This window comes from Neophocaena asiaeorientalis, unplaced genomic scaffold (genome assembly GCF_003031525.2).
Source record: "Neophocaena asiaeorientalis asiaeorientalis breed wild unplaced genomic scaffold, Neophocaena_asiaeorientalis_V1.1 scaffold258, whole genome shotgun sequence".
Classification (NCBI taxonomy): domain Eukaryota; kingdom Metazoa; phylum Chordata; class Mammalia; order Artiodactyla; family Phocoenidae; genus Neophocaena; species Neophocaena asiaeorientalis.
Window position 1 is genome coordinate 5,057,414 of NW_020172591.1, and position 20,786 is coordinate 5,078,199.

General features: G+C 39.9%; 1 protein-coding gene across 14 annotated transcripts in view; it reads left to right on the forward strand.

The window, feature by feature from the left end:
• Positions 1-2,513: 2,513 nt before the first annotated feature.
• PIKFYVE (phosphoinositide kinase, FYVE-type zinc finger containing) overlaps positions 2,514-20,786 on the forward strand; it is a 77,628-nt gene continuing 59,355 nt past the window's right edge. For 6 of the 14 annotated variants that reach the window (XM_024738322.1, XM_024738318.1, XM_024738317.1 and 3 more), the window contains exons 1-8: positions 2,669-3,645; positions 6,097-6,277; positions 8,066-8,215; positions 8,466-8,501; positions 11,197-11,315; positions 12,188-12,359; positions 18,592-18,799; positions 20,605-20,694. In XM_024738322.1, the coding sequence (XP_024594090.1) occupies positions 6,106-6,277; positions 8,066-8,215; positions 8,466-8,501; positions 11,197-11,315; positions 12,188-12,359; positions 18,592-18,799; positions 20,605-20,694 (947 nt within the window). In that variant the 5' untranslated portion in view covers positions 2,669-3,645; positions 6,097-6,105. Of the gene's footprint in view, positions 2,643-2,668; positions 3,646-6,096; positions 6,278-8,065; positions 8,216-8,465; positions 8,502-11,196; positions 11,316-12,187; positions 12,360-18,591; positions 18,800-20,604; positions 20,695-20,786 lie in introns of those variants that run through there. The other 8 variants (XM_024738315.1, XM_024738320.1, XM_024738325.1 and 5 more) reach the window with 6 other exon arrangements.

Consider the following 20,786-nt stretch of genomic DNA (forward strand, 5'->3'; position numbering starts at 1 on the left):
TCAACTGAAAAGTTTTTTGTAGATCCCGAGCAGTGACTTATATTAATATATACAGATATATGCTCCTTATGCTGATAGCTCTCATACAACTATAAAATAACAAACTTATAGACAAAATGACTAGAAGCAAAACTATAAAAAATATATTACCATTGTCAACATTAATTAAATGTAACAAACGATGTTTGGCTGAAATTAAATTACTGCTTGCAATTTGAATATAAAACTCACTGCTTACATTCTGGTTCTTTTGAATTTAGCTTGGCTTTTCCACTGATGCCATGTGAGGATTCATTTAGAACACCAGTCTTCCAGACTCACAGACATAGAGAACAGACCTGTGGTTGCCAAGGGGAAGAGCGGTTGGGGTTGGAAGGGATTGGGAATTTCGGGTTAGCACATGCAAACTATCATGTATAGGATGGATAAACAGCCAGGTCCTACTGTATATCTCAGGGAACTATATTCAATATCCTGTGATAAAACAGATTAGAAAAGAATATAAATAAGAATGTATACACCTGTATAACTGAAATCACTTTGCTGTACAGTGGGCGATCTTTACTGGGCTATCTATTCTGTTCATGTGATCCCTTGGTCTAATTTATACTTTATTGTATGTTTATGAAATATTAACATCACCAGGCTAACTACAAGAGGGGGGAATTTTTTTGCTTGTCTTTGTTTTTGTTTCTGGAAGGCATAGACTTGAGCACGTTCACGGGTTAAGGAGGAAGGAGTCATTGGAAAAAGAGAGGTTGAAGAGACGGCACAAACTTCTGTAATAGGGAAGACACTTTGTACTCTATTATGAGTTAAAGACACTTTGTACTCTATTATGAGTTAATCACTAAAGAAATGTTGCCTGTAAGCTTACATTATACATAATGGCCCATCTCTGGGAATCCTGCCTCCCAGGTAATGAGCATTAAGCTAAAATACCTTTGTTTAGCTCACAGGAAACATCCTGACTAGGTAGACCTGTGGATGACTGCAGGGAGGAAGAAATTAACACATCTTCTATGGAGGCTGACTGGAACCAGGAAATGTTTGACTTCACTCCCTCCCCTTTTAGTATAAAAGAAACCTGAATTCTAACTCAGGCAAGATGGTTCTTTGGGGGCACGAGTTCACCATCTTCTTGGTTTGCTGGGTTTCTGAATAAAGTCGCTTGCCCCAACACCTCGTCTCTCCATTTATTGGCCTGTCGCGCTGCCAGCAGTTGGAGCTTGGACTTGGTGACACTCCCAGGGAAGAGAGGAGAGACTGGATTGAGAGCTGGGAGGATTGAGCAGAAGAGGCTCTTTTCTCCCAGAAATGAGGGCAGGAGTCAGGCCAGGGTGGATGTGAATGCAGCTAAATGTGATTGGGGTGGTTAGGTAGTTAGGGATCGCACCCAACACCTCGGCTATTTCACTCAGGTAGATGAGATTCTCTTGCTGAGAATGATAGTCAAGATGGTGTTGGTGCGGAATAGCAGTAGTGAGGAATGGAAGAGGAAGTTGACTGCTGACTCCTAGGAAGATTGCTGAGGGGCTCAGCTAAGAGTGGTGACTGGCATTGATACTGCTATCAGCCTTCAGGCTTCGATGCTACTCTCCAGTGGCTGAAAAGACCCAGCTCAAGGAGAAATGGGTGGGAACTTGCCAAAACTCTTGGGGGAAATGGGTCTGCAGAATTTAATTAAAACAGCGCCTCACTTTGGGTTTCACTTCCTTTCTGACTGCCCCTGCCAAGTCCCACAATCCTGTCAGCAGGTTTTGGTATGTTCTCTTCAGCTAATGGCAAAACACTCTAGCAGGATAAAATGATGGCTAATGCTAGCCAGGCTGAGCAATACGGGGCTTGGTAACTTTATTTGCGCCAGTCTTTGCAACACAAAACTTGAGTGAAAAAAATAGCTATAGAGCTAACATCACTTATTCCGGATTAGACATTGTGCCAAATGTCTACAAACATTTACGTACAATGTTTTACTTAATCTTCAAAAAACTATCTGTGAAGGGTACTATCATTAGTTCCGTTTTACAGATTAGAGGCCTGGAGCCTAAAGAAATTGGTAATTTAAGGTAACTTGGCTAGTTATTGGCGTAGTCACCCAAGTCTGATAACAACATTCGCTTTAGGCACAAGTGTTATGCAAGTATCAGTCCGTAAGAACGCTGAGCGCGGTAACATATTATGAGTGCCCATATCATCGGACACATACGGTAACCGCAGTCCAGCCAGCACCCATCCGGTGACCCCCGCACACTTGACGCTCACGCGCGCAGTCGCCGTGGCTTCCTCTAGGAAGGCTGAGGCGGCCTAATCTCGGTCAAGGTGTTGAGCACGACTCTATCTGGGTTGGACTCCTTCTGCCTGAGCGTCTGATCCGAACGTCGTGCGGGCGGAGCAGGGAGGGCGGAGCCGGCGCCCGGGAGAGTTACGGATTGGAGGGGAGGAGGAACAGAGGGCGGAGCCTGGGGGGGGGCGGACGAGAGAAGCCGCAGCAACCATGTAAGCAGCTTTGCTTCCTGCCGCATCCGCCGGCTGCCTGAGGATCGCGGCGCTGGGCTCTGAAGCTTCCTTCCTGCGCTTGGGCCCGGTGAAGCGGGGGCTGGGGTGGAGGGTGGCCGGCGGGGCCGCGGTGGGAGGCGCAGGTAAGGGAGGGGGCTGGCGCGCGGCCGGCTGGGCCTGAGAGAGGGGAAGAAGGCGGGTTTAGGAAGGTTTGGGGCCGGAGCGGAGGGGAAGTCTGAAGTGAAGGGGAGAGCTGGGGCTTCGCAACCGCGGCTGCGGCCGAAGCTGGGCAAGGAAGGGCAGAGAACCTGTGCCCGCATTCAGGCGGCTCCCTTGATTCCCCGGCTGCCCCTTGTCTGGCGAGTGGGGAAGGGAGCCGGGTGGGGCTGTTCTGGAAGAGGTTTCCTTGGAAGCATTTGAAGTTCTCTTGCTCCTCTCTTGTCCCGTGTACTTGAACTTATTTCGGAGGTGCATAGTCCAGTTCCTTCTCCCTCTGATGGATAAGCTCCGAGCCTGTGTTTCAGAGGTGTATACATAGACGGGACAAGAAAGTTGCTCATCTGCAGAAACGGTACCGGTAGTAGGATTTATATACTTCCTTAAATGCTTGCCTCTGCTCTTTGAGGCTATTCCATTTGTACGTATGTTTAAAAGTCTCTTGAGAAGACTTGATTTCCCAGTTAGTATTTTCCCCTTGTTTAGAACGTTCCCAACAAAAGGATGAGAGTGGAATATTTTTAGGAATTAGGGGTCTTATGTTCTATGTAGAAGTCACTGTTAAGGCATTCAAGAAATATGAGAAATGCTGGAATTCTGTTTTAGTCAAGTTATTCCTGTTTATCTGGTGTATTTATTATATTATCCCGTACTGATTCAGTGCATCCTTGACAGTAGAGGTGGTCTCTTGGTATATTGTAGTGTCTTATTTCTGATTTATTTGAATCTTGTTTTTTGGCACTCCCACTATCAGGATTGTTACAAAAAAGTTCTTAGTTTCTTTCCGTTAGATTCGAGTTTGTGACAAAGAAGGGCAGGTTAAGTTTCTTTTGCAGAGCAAGACTACTTTCCTGTGTCTTCTCTTTTTCTTCTTTCTGGGAAGAATAATATGGATCATATGGTTTTCCTTTAGAAAACCTCCATCTGTTGGTACGTTGATCAAAAATTGAACAAAAAAATCTTTGTAGATGGAAACTAACATTTCTAGTATTCAGCTGTCCTGCATTGTTAGATATATTTTGAGTATTAAAAAAAAACACTGTACTTAGAAATGACTGAACTGATACTTGCATTTTTCTGTTTGCTAAAATTTTGGTTTGGCTGGTAGAGCAGGCTTATTTTCTAAATTTCAGTTCCTGACAGGGCTTTTGATAGTGCTGAGTGGGTCTGTATATACTAGTCGCATTCAAGTGAGAAGAGGCAGAGTGCTGGTGATATATGAGAGGTCTTTGAATGAGTAAGTGAATGCTTCTAATTACCTCTCAGATAGGAAAGAATCCTAGTTTATATCACAGACAGTTAGTTATTAAGCTACCACAGAATAAGAGTTGTAAGGTAGTTTTTTCAGGGTCCTGGTATTATTATGTAGTTATTAATATTAACTGTGTGATTGTATTGTTTTAGAAACTACACTGGTGAGTGTTTTCTTGGTAATTTTTATCCTCACGTCTTCAAAACCTAATAAAAGTTTCTACATGGGTGACCCTTAGGTGTGATGCTAAGACTCTTTAGGAAGGTTGCTAACTCTCATATTACTTGCGTCAAAGTAGAATGTAGGATGTGCTCTGAGGCCTTCAGGTTGTTACTGCTATCACATTACTCTTTCTCTCCAGGACCCTCTTTTTACCTTTTTGAATTTACACTTGATCAATCACCAGCTGATTTCCCAGTCCCTTATGCTGGAATATGGGTTGTCAAGACACTTTAGAAGGACGTGTCCTTTCCCTCTTTCCTTCTTCCTCTTCTCCCCCCCTCCTCCCCCTCTTCCTCCTCTTCTTCCTCTGCCCCTTCCTCTTCTCCTTCCTCTTTTTCTTCCCCCTCCCTCCATTCCAATAAACATTTGTTGCCGAAATTCTCCTCATCAATGGTTTTATTTTTGCTTTGTTTAATTAATAATCAATTAACGTTTTAATTTGGCAGTGTCCTGAGTAGTTAGAATTCAGGTAGACCAGAATTGAAAGTCTGGGAAGAGCTACAAGATAATTTTGCTCTAAAGACTAATTCTGTGCCTCTTATGGGCAAGCACTTTGCTAAAAGTGCTTCACATATACTGTCCCACTTAATCACACTAAGACTCAGTTTCCACTATGTAAAATGAAGATGGTAATACATATCTCACAGGGCTCTTACCCAAATTTACTCAACGAAGATATTTCAGAGTCAGAATTTGAAACCAAGAGTGTCTGCCTTCAAAACCAATGCAAACTCGAAATATCTCTTTAATTAAAAGAAGAAATAATTAAATAAAATGCTGCCCGCAGGAAAAAATAAAGAGTAATTCTGGGGTAAAACTTGGCATCTAGTTACAGCTCTACCACTGACTAGCTACGTGACCCTCCAGAAAGTTGTTTTGGGTTCAGTGTACATTGGTTGCTTCAGAGGTAAAATGTAGTAATAAGCCCAGCTCTGTATCTTTCAGGCTTTTAGAAAAATGAAATGAGATGGTAGATAGGATTTTGAAAGTGAAAAAAGCATTTTGTAAGAGTGTAGTGTCCTCCTTGTAAATATAAATTAGATTACAAGCTATAGCATTTTAATGAGTTATGCATAATTCATGGTCTTCTCTTTGAAGTATTAATCAATATGGCAGAAAATAGACATCAGTGCCTTTCTGTTACCTGCATCTGGTGATGTGGTTAGTTTTACAGCTTTGGTTGAATTATAATTTTTGGTTATTAAAAAAAAAAGCCTGTTAAGATCTTCATTTTAATGCCTATATGAATTGAGGCTTAAAAGGAGAAAAACAAGGCTCCTGTGCCTAGGAAGACATATGTTGGGGATCAGTCAGCTTGTGGATTTGGATAGTTCTTATAGGTGATGAGGCATAGTTTGAGGTAACTTTTGGGGTTATACAGAAATGTCGTTAAGGGATGACTATTTCGTTTCCTGTTCTTGGAAATACTCGTTTTTTATATTTTTTTGAAAGAAAACATTGAAATAAGTAAAATAAAACTTTGAGGAATTTGTATGCTTGTGTAAAACCAGTTTTCCCCTTTAAAAACTATTTTTTCAAAAAAATCTTAAAATGAAAACTATATAAATCATGTGAAAATCCTCTTTTTTCCTTTTTGCCTGCTCACATTTATGCCTTACCTTCAAATTTTTAATAATTTTGGTATTTTTCTGTATTTGAATAGTAATTTTGAAAATGAGATTGGCTATATGTTCCTAGTTTTAGATAACTGAGACTCTTCCTTATGATCTAGACTTCAGTGTTTTCAAGTCTTAATTTGGAGTGTATGCTGAGCTAGATTTATTTACTTGTTGGTTTGTTTAGGTCTGAATTTTTGAAGTCAGATTTTTAGATATTTGGATGCTGTTTGGAATCAACCTTTGGGCTTCCTGAGGAACTTACTTTTGCTTATTTCTTTTGTTTATTAGACTCATGAAATGGCCACAGATGATAAGACGTCCCCTACATTGGACTCTGCTGATGATTTGCCTCGATCTCCTACTAGTCCTTCTCACCTCACACACTTTAAACCTTTGACTCCTGATCAGGACGAACCTCCTTTTAAATCCGCGTATAGTTCTTTTGTAAATCTCTTTCGATTTAACAAAGGTAAGACTTATTCTTAAAGATCAGAGACCCTACCATCTTGATTCTCTGAAATTCTCTTGTTCAACTTTCATGCTGTGTCTTTGCAAGAAAGTGAAATATTAACAAGGAGGTAGCTTTATAATCATAGGTCACTGGAGTTAACTGCATAAGAAGAGAAAGCTAGAATTTTCACTTTAATCTTATTAATTATTGGCAACTGAAGATCAGAATTGAAAACTAAATGTTACAAGGAGGTCTCTTTTTAAAGAGAAGTTAGCATTCTTTTTTTTTTCCTTTCTTAATATATCTCAGTTTTCTTAAATTCATAGAATGGACTTTTCTCTTTTAGGGGTTAATAGCCAAAAAAATTTTTTTTTTTTGCGGTATGCGGACCTCTCACTGTTGTGGCCTCTCCCGTTGCGGAGCACAGGCTCCGGACGCGCAGGCTCAGCAGCCATGGCTCATGGGCCCAGCCACTCCGCGGCATGTGGGATCTTCCCGGACCAGGGCACAAACCCGTGTCCCCTGCATCTGCAGGTGGACTCTCAACCACTGCGCCACCAGGGAAGCCCCCAAAAGATTTTAATTAAAGCAATGAAACTAAAGGACCAGCACATGGGAGGAAGGGTTCATATTTTTCAAAAATTGAAAGTTGTCAGCAGGCTTGTTGTTGACCTGTTAAGGTATACATTTAATGACACCAAGTGAAAAGATATTTTTTAAATGAGCTCTTTTTAAGTAATATATTTTTTACTTGTTAGAAGAATTAAAAAAAAAAAAAAATGGCCTACATCTTTTGCTTTATATTTAGCTGTATTGTTTGAAATGTGTTAGAAAGTAATCCCTCTTGTTGTAACGGATTTGGGGGTTAATAGTTTAATTAACTCAGTAGAAATTTTAATAGTATTAACTGACTTTTATTAACAGACATGTTGAAAGCTCTGTAAAACCTGTTAGTCCATTTTGAAGACAATAATCTTTTTTTTTTAAAGAAACCACAACAATCTTATTTTTTAGAATAGTTTTGGATTTATGGAAAAATTAGGAAAATAATACAGGAAGTTTTCATATACCCCTACACCCAGTTTCCTGTGTTATTAACATCTTATATTGGTAGAGTACGTTTATTACAATTAATGAACTATTATTGATACATTATTAGTAACTGAAGTAAGTATTTTATTCATATTTCTTCAGTTTTTACCTAATGTCCTTTTTCTTCTCCAGGATCCTGTCTAGGATACGTTACATTTAGCCATTAAATGACAGTAGTCTTTTTATTTAGCAATGTTTATTGAGCACCTACTATCCACTGGGTACTATTTTAATAGTACAAGGGATCTATCCCATAAATAAAGCAGAACAACAAAAACATCACTGCCTTTGTGTAGAGCTTGCATTCTGTTTCCTTAAATATGCTCAAGAAATTTCTAATGAAAAGTAAAACAGGGACTTCCCTGGTGGTCCAGTGGTTAAGACTCTGTGATCCCAGTGCAGGGGGCCCAGGTTCGATTCCTGGTTAGGGAACTAGATCCCACATGTTGCAACTAAGACCTGGCTCAGCCAAATAAATAAATATTAAAAAAAAAAAAAAAAGTGAAACAAAGTGAAGGTCATATATACCAAGGATGTAATTTTGCCACCTTCTTTGAATTTCTCTCTCTTTTTTCTTTAAGAAAACCCTAATGTTTACTTAGGCATGTAATACAAGTACACATTCTTTCCTAAAAAATTCTCATCTATTTCCTTCTCTTTGCTGAACTCTGAGTCTTAGTTTTTCCAATAATTCCAAGCTTTTGTTTGCTGCAGAGAGAGGAGAAGGGGGTCAGGGAGAGCAACCATCTCTGAGTGGAAGTTGGACCAGCCCCCAGCTCCCTTCAAGGACACAATCTGTGAGATCACCTACACCTTATAAAAAACAGCTTAATGAGGAGCTTCAGCGGCGATCTTCAGTGTTAGGTATGACACTGTTCTCATTTCATTCCTCTCTGTGTATTAGACTTTTCCCATAGTCATTGTGTTTTGCAGGTTGTTTATTGACTTAACTTTTTTTCTATTTGGAATAGTCAGGTACTCTTGAGAATTAATGAAACTGTTACCTGGATAACTGTTGATACCTAAACAAGAGTTCTTAAACATTTCATTGAACTTTAGGCAAAGCAGAGCTTTCTTTGACTGTTTTTTGATTAATTACTTGCTTGGGTTTCAGCAGAGGACAGTTTGCGACACCCCCAGGAGAACACAGGTTAGTTTCAACTTTGTGACTGACTGCTGCATCTGTTCTTGGGGTGGCCAGTGTAATGTGATGTGCATGCCTCTGGCTGCAGAAGTCTCTCAGTTCCATTAGTGGGCTGCCACTTGCTCTTGGCCTTCTGTCCTTGTCGGGGTGCAAGCTGTCATTGTGGCTGGATAAGCTGAGCTCCTCTTGCCTGTTTGTTCTCCATCCTGGTCTGCTACGTGGTCATGTCCTTCATTTTCATGCTGTACTGGGATCAGCCTGAATCCACAGACTAGATAAAGTGAGTTGTTTTATGTTTTATTTCTGTTAGATTATTAAACTCAGTGCAGTGGTTTGCCCAACTCAAGGTGGCAGGAGAAAGGCAATGAGAGGTGGCATAAGAGAGGGAAAGGGATGTAGCATTGGAAATCAGGTGTCCGTGAATGTCAGATCCTGCCTTGTCTGGCCAGTCTTCCCCCTGAGGTCTTCGAGTGAAAAGTAGGCAGGCACAGGTAATGGTTGTTGGCAGAAGGATATTTTATTGCTAGTTGAGACTTGGCTCAGAACCTTCTTCTGGTGGGTCAGAGGAGAAGGAGAAACCAAGCAGAAGAAGAGTTTCACGCTACGGACTGGAGCGGAGCTGGCTGTATCACCTCTGTAGGTTTCCCAGGGCAAAGGGACTCAGCCTGCGTCATATCAGCTGTTTGGAAGGAAGAATCAGAAGGTAGGAAGAGAGAAATGAGCTCTTTACTCCAAATGGATAGAAGGAAGAGACCATCCCCACTTTTAACCTTAAACTCTCCTTAGGTCTTGAACCTGGCCCGTGGCAACACTCCTATTTTTGTTAAGGGAGCTCTTTTGACTAAATCCTATACTGAGTCAAGCATAGGATTTATTTGTTTATAAAATTGAGGAGTTGGACTAGAGTCTAATCATTTAGGGGTTACAAACCAACAGCCTACCAAACCTTGGCTTGATGTTTTGATAAACTTGAATTTAAATATCACTAGGTGGAGCTTGTAATGTCTAGTTTGCTGCAATCCCCACCATTCTTTACTGTCTTTTATCAAGTCCACTTGATTCTTTGATTTTGCCTTAGCTGCTAGAGGCATTTGAGTTTCACAAGCCTGGGACTGTTTTACCCATCTTTTCCTACTAAAAGGCTGTGATTCCACAGTCTACTAGCTCTGTGACCTTGGGAAGTTATTTAATTTTCTAATATTCATTTTACAAGAGAAGCAACTAAGATGATTTGCTTGAGGACAGAGTGCTAGACCAGATTTTCTCTCATGTTTCTTTCATCTTCATCCATGATGAAACCATCATCTGTTGGTTCCAGGAACAGTCTTGCTCCTGCTTTTTCTGTGGATGATGCTGTTTTTACTTTCTCATACTCCTAAGTGGCTGAATGCAAGGGGCTTCACAACTAATTGTTGCCTGTGCTTGGGAGCACAGCCTTACTGTTCTAACAGCTTCATCTGTCTCCTTTTTCAATTCGTAAATCATGGAGCGTTGGTTTATCACAGAGACTCAAGAACAATTTGCTCATTCTAATACACGTACATTTTTATTCTAGTAATAACAATGAGGTATCTGCTGAAATTAAGATATTATTTATAGAAATAAAGTTTTCTAACATAGGTGCTGTTTAGATAATTATTTCCGTAATTAATATCTTGGGAAATTCTTCATCAATTTATACCAACTTCACATTTTTTTGTAATCTTTTCTTTCCCACTCAACCAAAACAAAGAACACCTAAATCTAATCTAGCAAACAAGTGAGTTTGGGAAGGATATAGAGAGAGCTATTTTCCATCTTGCTTTACCATAGGTTATTAGGGTAATGAGTTTAAGCTAATAAGGATGTTCATCCTTTTTGTCAAGCCACCTCTACTTCATCCTTAGGTTTAATAACTGCTGGAGCCAGGAATAGGTAGAAACTTCAGTTGTAATCTTGCTCTAAAATAAGGAAATGATACATGACAGCTTTGGTGGACACAAAGCTGGAACATGGGTGTGTTTTATTATAGACAGGACTGGCTTCAGTATTGCTGTTTCAAGAGCAAGTGATCCCATCTAGTTTGGAACTGTAGGAGTAGGGAGGTGGCAGGGAAGGGTTGCATTGGGGTTCTAGCAATTCTTTGGGGAAGAGAAGTCTGCTTGGACATCGGTGAAGGAAAGTTTGTGGATAAATTACCATCCTGGATGTTCTGAAGTCTGTCAGACTCTGTGGGGTTGGCTATTAAATTCCTTTCTGATGATCTACTCCACAAGCCTTTGGGTTTGTGGTCTGCAGACTGAACTGAACTGTTCAACCCTGTCGCTGACCTGTTTGACTGTAGAGACTGGGCTAGGTAACACACAGGGATTGCTTTTCCTTCTGTTAAATTTCTCGCAGGACCGAAGGGCCCAAGAAATCATTAATGAATTTTGGGCCATGTTAAGTGATGCTCCCATCCAGGCCTTAAAATCATCAGTGGTCACAGACAGTGTTTGTCTCAGGTAGCCCTCATTTGCTTGTGAAGCAGTGTTTCACATGGTAATAAGAAACACTTCCAACAGCCTCTTACCCTTATAAAGCCTAGTTTTAGTTTTAACTCTCAGTCTGTGTCACTGGCTGGGAGAATGTAAGTATTGATATATGCTAAAAATAAGAGGAACTTTGCATTGATACTAGAGACTATTAAGGTAGTGTTTTTTGTTTTGTAAATCTGACTCAGATACCAGAAGGAAGGCAGAACCTGCCTTTGGAGGTCATGACCCTCGTACAGCTGTTCAGCTCCGAAGCCTCAGCACAGTATTAAAACGCCTCAAGGAAATCATGGAGGGGAAGAGCCAGGTACTGTCTAGAGGCTTTAGAAGATTACTTATTAAGCACTTACCTGGGGACCATGTGGGACTCACTAAAAATGGTACCATGCCACTTGAAAGAAAGTTCAGTTAATACTAACTTCACCTGTGGACACCATATTTTTTACTCATAAGTTCCTAATTTTATTTTATCAATTTTTTTCATTTTATGGATTGCGCTTTTTGTGTTCTGTTTAAGAAATGTTTTTCTAGCCCGGGGTAGTAGATACTCTCCCATGGTTTCTTTAAGAAGCTTTATTATTTGTGTGAAGTATACAGATAAAGATTCACTTTTTTCCCCATGGATGTCCAGTTGGACCCAGTATCATTTTTAAAATTTTTAAAATTTATTTATTTATTTATTCGCTGCGCCACATGGCATGCGGGTTCTTAGTTCCTGGACCACGGATCGAACCCGTGCCCCCTGCAGCGGAAGCTCAGAGTCTTAACCACTGGACCACCGGGGAAGTCCCAGCACCATTTTTTTTTAAAGACAACCCTTCACTGACTGCATTACAGATCTTGTCAGAAATCCATTTATAAGTGTGAGGGTGAGTCCATATGTGTCCAGGGCTCTCCTTTTTCTTCCACAGCTCCGTTTTTTCCTCCCACTAATACTCTGTCTAAAATTACTGTAGCTTTGGAATAAATCTTAATGGCTGACGTTATACATCCTTCAGTTTATTCTGCTTCAAGATTGTCTTGGTCATTTTGACCTTTTGTGTTCCCATATAAATTTTAGAAATAGCTTGTTAATTTCTGCAAAAGAAATTTTCTAGGATTTTGATTAGCATTGCATTTGCCATTGCATTTTAATAATCAGTAGTTTCAAGAAGCCTTCACACATTTTTATTGTTACAGGATAGTGACCTGAAGCAATATTGGATGCCAGATAGCCAGTGTAAAGAGTGCTATGACTGTAATGAGAAATTTACCACTTTTAGACGCAGACACCACTGCCGACTGTGTGGGCAGATTTTCTGCAGTCGTTGCTGCAATCAAGAAATCCCTGGAAAATTTATGGGTTATACAGGTAAATGAGCTGTATTGACAAGTTTACAATTTTTAAAGATCATAACAATAAGATAGTTATAATACAGGACCCATGTTAAGTCATTTTTTAATTTTGGACATCATGTGTGAATTATGGGGTGCACAAATATGAGGGAGACATGGCTTTGCTTTTAAGGACCTTATAGTCAAATAATAAAGTAGATGGGGATATTCATAAATAACATGAGTAAAAGACAGTGTATCATAGATGCTACCAAAAAACCATGGGACCGTTAATGTTTTTTGTTGTTTTTTTTTCTTTAAATTTAAAAAAAAAATAAATTTATTTATTTATTTATTTTTGGCTATGTTGGGTCTTCGTTGCTGTGCGCAGGCTTTCTCTAGTTGCAGTGAGTGGGGGCTACTGTTTGTTGCGGTGTGCAGGCTTCTCATTGTCGTGGCTTCTCTTGTTGCGGAGCACGGGCTCTCGGCGCGCAGGCTTCAGTAGTTGTGGCACGTGGGCTCAGTAGTTGTGGCTCGTGGGCTCTAGAGCGCAAGCTCAGTAGTTGTGGCGCATGGGCTTAGTTGCTCCATAGCATGTGGGATCTTCCTGGGCCAGGGCTCGAACCCGTGTCCTCTGCATTGACAGGCGGATTCTTAACCACTGCGCCACCAGGTAAGCCCCGTTAATGTTTATTAGACAAGTTGGTTGGAGTGATCACTAATTTATATTATTATGAGAGGTTTTTTTTGTTTGTTTTGTTTTGTTTTTTTTTTGCGGTACACGGGCCTCTCCCTGCTATGGCCTCTCCCGTTGCGGAGCACAGGCTCCGGACGCTCAGGCTCAGCGGCCATGGCTCACGGGCCCAGCCGCTCCGCGGCATGTGGGATCTTCCCAGACCGGGGCACGAACCCATGTCCCTTGCATCGGCAGGTGGACTCTCAACCACTGTGCCACCAGGGAAGCCCTATGAGAGTTTTTATTTTACAAAATACAGATATCCCTTGAGTTATATGACAGTGTGCTTTAGCAAATTGCATTTACTCATATTCTTCCCTAAATTTTAGTAATACAGAGATTTAAAATTATTTGTTGAAGCAGAAAAAAACTAAATGGTGTGTGTAGTGATTAGGAGGTGGAAGTGGAAGGTGGGCAGAAGTTACCAAAAAGAGAACACTTCTTTTTTGTTAAAGTATATATATATATGTGTGTGTGTGTGTGTGTGTGTGCGTGTGTGTGCGTGTATGTGTGTGTGTGTGTATAATTAAAAAAAAAATTTATTTATTTATGTCGGCTGCACCAGGTCTTTAGCTGCAGCTTGTGGGAATCTTTTAGTTGCGGCATGTGGGATCTTTAGCTGTGGCATGTGAACTCTGAGTTGCAGCACGTGGAATCTAGTTCCCTGACCAGGGATTGAATCCAGGCCCCCTGCATTGGGAGCGCAGAGTCTTAGCCACTGAACTACCAGGGAAGTCTGAGAACACTGTTAGTATCTTTCTCATGTTATTTTTATTATCATGTAGATCTTCCTTTTGGCCTTACTCACTTTAAAAAAAAAGATTTTTTTTTTTAACCTAAACTGCTTCAGAGTTCAGACCCCAGTTATCTTTCATCCAGATTATGGCTGCAGCTTTTAAAAGATTTTTTTACCTTTAGTTTTTCCCTATCTCGAATTCATTTTTCATACTCTAGTCAGTATCCTATTAAATGCTAATTTGATCATGTCAAATTCCCTTGCATAAAACCCTTTCAGAGTTCTCATTACCTATAGGGTAAAATCCTATCTTGTTAATATGGTTGGTGTATGGATTCCCTAGGGCTTTCTTAACAAAATACCACAAACTGAATGGGTTAGGACAAACAAATTTGTTGTCTCACAGTTCTGGAGGCCAGAACTACCATAATACCCCTCATTCCACCGGTCAGGAACAAATGTAGGGATTTGTCATTTGCTGAGAATGTTTATTCCAGTTATATATTCTAGAACTGAGGGATAACCACAAATGGGTTCGGGGACTCACTGAACCCACTGTAAGATGGACCTAAGCTGGAACTCTGTTGATCACCTGACCTCTGTAAGCCCCTGCTCTGACTTGAAACCATAGTAACATTTTGTGCTTCTTGGAATTAGTGTTAATTCAGTGCCAAAGTCCAGTCATCTCCTAAAAGTTTGACTATTACCTTTTTCTCAATGCACTGTCACTCTGGTGAAAGGCTCTAGGTCCTTTGGGGAAGCCTTTTAGGAAGATAAACAGTATACATTTTTTGGCAGTGTAGTGGGGCCCTTCCTCGAGGTGACCCAGCCTCCCTTCATTCAAGGAATTCTGGGTCTGTAAATGGCTTAAGTCTGAGAATTGGTTGAGGGGTCATGACTCTTTTTGATTCAAGTTTGAGTTTTGTTCACTTGATCTAGAACTCTTTTTCTTATACAAATCCAGTAAGAGTTTAGAAGACTGCCCATTTACTTTTAGGAACACCATGATCAGATGTGTCATAGATCTCTGTATATGTTACACTATTCTGCTTACAGCTTTGACACTGATGTCTGTTCTGGTAACATGCCTACCTTGTCTTTGTCGATTAAATGCCACCACTCTGCCCCTGCCAACCTGGGATCCAGTGGTCCCCAGTGCATTTAGATTTCCCAGTTTATCACCAGCAGTTCCCACTATAATGGGTGACTGCAAAGATCTACAGGGATGCTGGGACTCCCCTCACAAATTTTTTTTCTCATAGTCATGGTGAAAGGTATGTCCCCTGGATCCTCCTGGGGCAAGCGAGCAGATCTTACGTGGTAAATCTGCTCTTAACAGTCTCCCTAAGCTTTTGGATCCCTTCCTTTATAGCATTCCAGGGTAATTCTGGCATTTCAACTTCATTTAGTATAGGACACTTTTGGTCCATGTTTTAGCCAACCAACCAATTAACCAGACTGTTAGAGCCCCTTTGAACACCTTGAGCTATAACATTAAATCCAGAATCTCTGCTTAGTGGGTCCATATCAATAGATCCAGTTTGATCTGACTTTATGTTCTTTCCAGTATTATTCTATACCCTTGGTAGCCATTCCCACACATATTCCCTGGATTTGTTTGTCTAAATTGGAAAAATCATGTAGTTCTTTTGGAGTGTAGTGTACTTCCTCATGGGTCACACTTTGTAACTCTCCTTTCAGGGGACCTGAGTCTTATTATAGGCCTAGAAGCAAAGAGGGTAGTGGGAGTGGGTCCTGAGGAGAATAAGCAGGGTCTTGCAAGGCAGCTAACTCATGGGAGGCCGTTGTGAATTTCTCAGGCAAAGCAGGGTTAATCTCAGACAGGGTGGAAAGGCTACTTCTACTCGCAAAGAAGACTAAGTAGAAGTTGGCAGTTAAGAGTTCCCAGCTTCCCCAAATATCCCCTTCCAGTTTTCAGGATTTCATTCCTTTCTAATCAATGCCCTAACTTTAATAGACACACCGTAAGGTTAAGTGATTCAGTGTGTGTTGTGGTTCAGTCACTTGCATGATGAGACTCTTGGTTTGATTTTCAGCAATCTCAGTTCTGCAGCTGTATATGGTTCTTTCAGGGAAGACATAGACACTTTGAGGTACATTGTACAGTTCTTGAGCTGGGAATCTGAATTCCTGATGTCATTCTTTTCCCTTTTTGTCCAGTGCAATTAGGAGCAGCTAATCTCATTAGTTTGACAAAAATGTTCTAAGATGTGCAGTACATGGTAAGTCAGGTCTTTGCCTCTTATAAGTGTTTGATTAGGAGTATCCATAGATGATACTTACGTGACTCTGTTGCCCCATCACACCGTGGACTATCAGCATTCTCTTTACTTCTGGGAATAGACTCCTTATTGCCTTTAAATCTAATTAGAGAACCAATTCCAGAAACCCAAAAACCAATTCAGAAAATTCAACCTTAAGATTTTGTTGCTCTAGAACTTCTCTTGGTACCAAAATTTGTATTAGGGTTCTCCAGAGAAACAGAACTAATAGGGTATTTACGTCCCTCCCTGCCACCCCCCCAGCACACACACATTTATATAGAAAGAAAGATTTATTTTAAGGAACTGGCTCAAGTGATTAAGGGAGCTGGCAAGTCTGAGATTCTTAGGATAGGCCAGCGGGCTGGAAACTCAGGCAGAATTTCTGTCTTAAAGACTCGAGACAGGGCTTCCCTGGTGGCGCAGTGGTTAAGAATCCTCTTGCCAATTCAGGGGACACGGGTTCGATCCCTGGTCCAGGAAGGTCCCACATGCCATGGAGCAACTAAGCCCGTGCGCCACAACTACTGAGCCTGCGCTCTAGAGCCTGCGAGCCACAGCTACTGAAGCCCATGTGCCTAGAGCCCGTGCTCCGCAACAAGAGAAGCCACCGCAACGAGAAGCCCGTGCACCGCAACAAAGAGTAGCCCCTGCTCACCACAACTAGAGAAAGCCCGTGCACAGCAACGAAGACCCAACGCAGCCAAAAATAAATAAATAAATAAGACGAGACAGAATTTTTTCCTTTTTTTAAGAATCCTCAGTCTTTGATCATAAAGGCCTTCAAATGATTGGATGAGATCCATCCACATTATGGAGGGTAATCTGGTTAAAGTCAACAGATGGTAAATATTAATCATGTCTTAAAAAAAAAAAACCTTCACAGTAACAACTAGACCATTGTTGGACCCAATAATCAGTCTTGCCAAGTTGACACATAAAATTAACCGTTGCAGATGGGACAGTGAATTCTGGGCACAATTGTATATCCAGGCTGCGAATAAATACCTAGAATACCTAGGCACATAGAAGCAGATCAATGAATGTTAAGTTATAGTGGTGTAGCAGTGCTATCTCTGTATCTGCTGTGCAACTTTCTGATTATATGTGTCTCTCGTCCCCAGTGGACTGAGTTCTTTGATGGCAGGGCTGTGTCTCATCGACCTTTTTACCACATCCTTTAATTTAGGCATGCGCTCAGTAGGCCCTTGCTGGTGAGGATTCTTCAGGAAATGAGAACTTTTCTGGTCTGGGTTGGCTCCCTTTATTGATCTGATCATTTTCATTCTAACAGCTGAACGACGAAGGGAGATTTCCTTTACAGTGTAAGAACCAAGCCTATGTTAAGAACCTTTCTGCAGGAAGTAATTTTATCTCCTTACTACAATTCTACTTTGGTCAGCCGGTGGTAGTATGTCCTAGCACTCTCATTTATCCTGGACTGGAATTCAATTTTTTTTGGGGGGCTCTTGATTAGAGATATCGTTCTTTAGATTCATCTGTTGAATCATGGTGTTAAAAATGAGTAACACAACAAGTGATATTTAACTTTGCTTAAAATACATGCATAATTTAATAAAGCTGAGTACTATGTAATAGTTTTCTTAAAATGAAAAATAAAAGACCCTTTATTGTACTTGGTAGTAATTATGGTAAAAACACAATACAGTTGACTTTCAGAAGTCTTTTGTTCATGTCACTTCAGTTCTCTAATGTTAATGGTAAAAAGAATTACAGTAGAATTGTTACGTAATGTGTTATTAGTAAAGTTTAATTATCTTACCTCCTTTTTTAGTACACTAAATTGTTATAGAATCACACAAAAAATTGTAACAGAAAAAGGGTAGAAATGAAAACTTACATTTGGGCAGGACTGCATCCTGAAAAAAGATGCATTTAAAATTATTAAATAGCCTTATTGTTTGTCTTCCCAAGAATATTTCATTTCCACCCTTACTTTCACTATAAGAATTTCCTTTATACTTCCCCCCCTATATTTCATATTGCTTGTAAGCCAATTTTGTTAGTTTGTTTTAAAACTGTGCCCCCTTGTGGAGACCACTCTTCATGGCTTCATATAGATGGCTAAATAACATTTTCCTCCTTACTTGTTATTCAGGGAAAAAGTGTTACTTCTATTTGTATTGGTTTATATACTCAATTAAAAAAATTTTTTTTCTTGAACATTCTGTCTCTGATAGATCCCTTACTTCATTTTTAGAACCTTGAGGAATATTCTTTTAGCAGAGTTTTCTAGTACCTTGAGTCATATTTTCTTGTTATAAATATTTGAGGTAATTTGGATACCTTGATGGATTTTGCATAATGATGGTTTTTAAAATATATAACAGAGCTAACAAAGTTACTTTACTTTTAAAAGATGTCTTTTTTGGTAGTCTTTACTTGAGGATGGTTCCTGTTATTAGATTAACTAGTAACCCAAGGGTTTAATGTGTTCTGGTAAGTAATATGTTAGTTATCTTTTACTTAATTTTCTTTTTTTTTTTCCTCCTAGGGGACCTCCGAGCCTGTACATACTGTAGAAAAATAGCCTTAAGTTATGCTCATTCCACAGACAGTAATTCCATTGGTGAAGACTTGAATGCTCTTTCAGATTCCGCTTCCTCTGTGTCTGTACTTGATCCGAGTGAACCCCGAACACCTGTAGGGAGTAGAAAAGCCAGCCGCAACATATTTTTAGAGGATGATTTTGCCTGGCAAAGGTACTGTCACTTAACATGTAATTTTATTTATATTTGATAAATACTGATAGTCTTGTGACCTAAGGGTGCTTTAAGTTAACATTTAACTTCTTTGAATTGTTTCCTGAAAATACACCATTTTCTCCTTTTTTCTCAGCTTGCCTTAGGAAGGATCACAGAAGATGTTTGTGGATAGTGATAATGTTGACTAATTAGAATGTTAGCTCCACAAGAGGAGAGACTTTTTCTTGTTTGCTCTTCTACACCTGGCACCAAGAACAGTGTGTGGCGTATATATGATCCTGATAATATTTGTTGAATAAACAACAGAAGTTATTTCCATTAATAACTTCTAACGTAGCCTTCTTTGAGAAGGAGGATGCTCATAAGATTTGTGTTCATAATATTTGCAAATGAAATTAGATTTTTTTCCTTCCTGAGGAACGTTTCATCTTTTCTTGTATGTCTAAATATGCTACACTGTCTGGTTGTGGAGGATGTTACTCTTTCTTTACCTGGAACTGTTTGAATTAGAATCCTAGATTCATCAGTTTCTGGTTGTTTTTCGTTAGCTAAATAATTTTCTCATGCATCGTACCAAATATGGCCACGTCAAAGTGCTTGAAGTTTTAAGTAGCATCTTTCTGTTATTTTCTCAGTTACCTCTTAATGGAGTGAGGAATTAATAGGTAACCAATGAATTTAGACAAAAGTAAAAAATGAATGAATTATACCTACATTCAACATGTATGAATCTCGGGGATATAATGTGGAGGAGAAAAGAAAGTCACATATGATATAGCCAGTGATTATTTATAGAAAGTTCAAAAATATACAAATGAATACACTATCTAGGGATACAAACATGGTAAACTTAAAGAAAAGGAGGAGAATGATAAATATAAAATTTACAACAGTAGTTTCACTGAGGGCAGGGAAGGGAATGGGATTGGGTCAGGGGAACAAGCACTTCAAAGTTGATGGTAATGTTCTTTTTCTTAAATTGCTCCATGGGTGCATTGGTGTTTGTGGCATCCTGATTCTTTATACCTTACATATATTTTATAAGTTTTAAAGATTGACTCTGCATTTAATGAACAAGAAAGAAAGGAGAGGGATTCTTCACTTCTTACTTCAGTAAGCAATGCCATGTGGATGCCTGGCCCTGTTGTGTGAGCCCAGAATTGGCAAGTGTGATTCAATAAAACAAACCAGGTTTGAAAGCTTCCTGGGAGATGCCAGATAGATGTCAAAGGCAGAATAACTTTAGGTTCTGTGCTAATAGTTTAATGTTCATTCTCTTTTAGCCATCATATCTCTGTGGTAGGCACTACTTTCTCCTTTTGACAGATGTGGGTGCTGAAGTTCAGAGAGATTAAGTAACGTGCCCAAGGTCACACAACTAGTAAGAGGTAGAGCCTGCACTTGGACCTAGGTTTGTGTGACTCTGCAGTGCTATTCCACCTAGTTATGGGGACTGAGAATAAAATATTTGAACTCAGGATTCCGGCCCCCCTCAAAGCACTTCAGTTTTGTATATGTGATGTGAGAAGGAGTTCTACAAGTCAGTCATCCAGCCAATTTTATTATTTTATTGACACCCATTATACTTAATATAACTCTCTTTATTGCTCTTTTGGTATTTGATATCCTTAAGACAAAACCCATCCTATTTCCACTTCAACTAAAAGAAGAGAACAAAAATGACCCATAAGCTCATTATTGCAGAAAAACAACCTGCTTTTAAATGTTAAAGCATTTTATTGAAATTGGATTTGCCTGTAACTCTCTTAAATCATCTCAGTATTTTCTTATTTTCTTTATAGTTTGATTCATCCAGACTCCTCAAATAATGCTCTTTCAACAAGACTTGTATCTGTTCAAGAGGACGCTGGGAAATCTCCTGCTCGAAATAGGTAAACTGCCAAATGAAAACACTGTTCTGTGTCTGGTTTTTCTTTTTTATAGTAATGAGAAGAACAGACATAAAATGGAGGGGATTGATTGT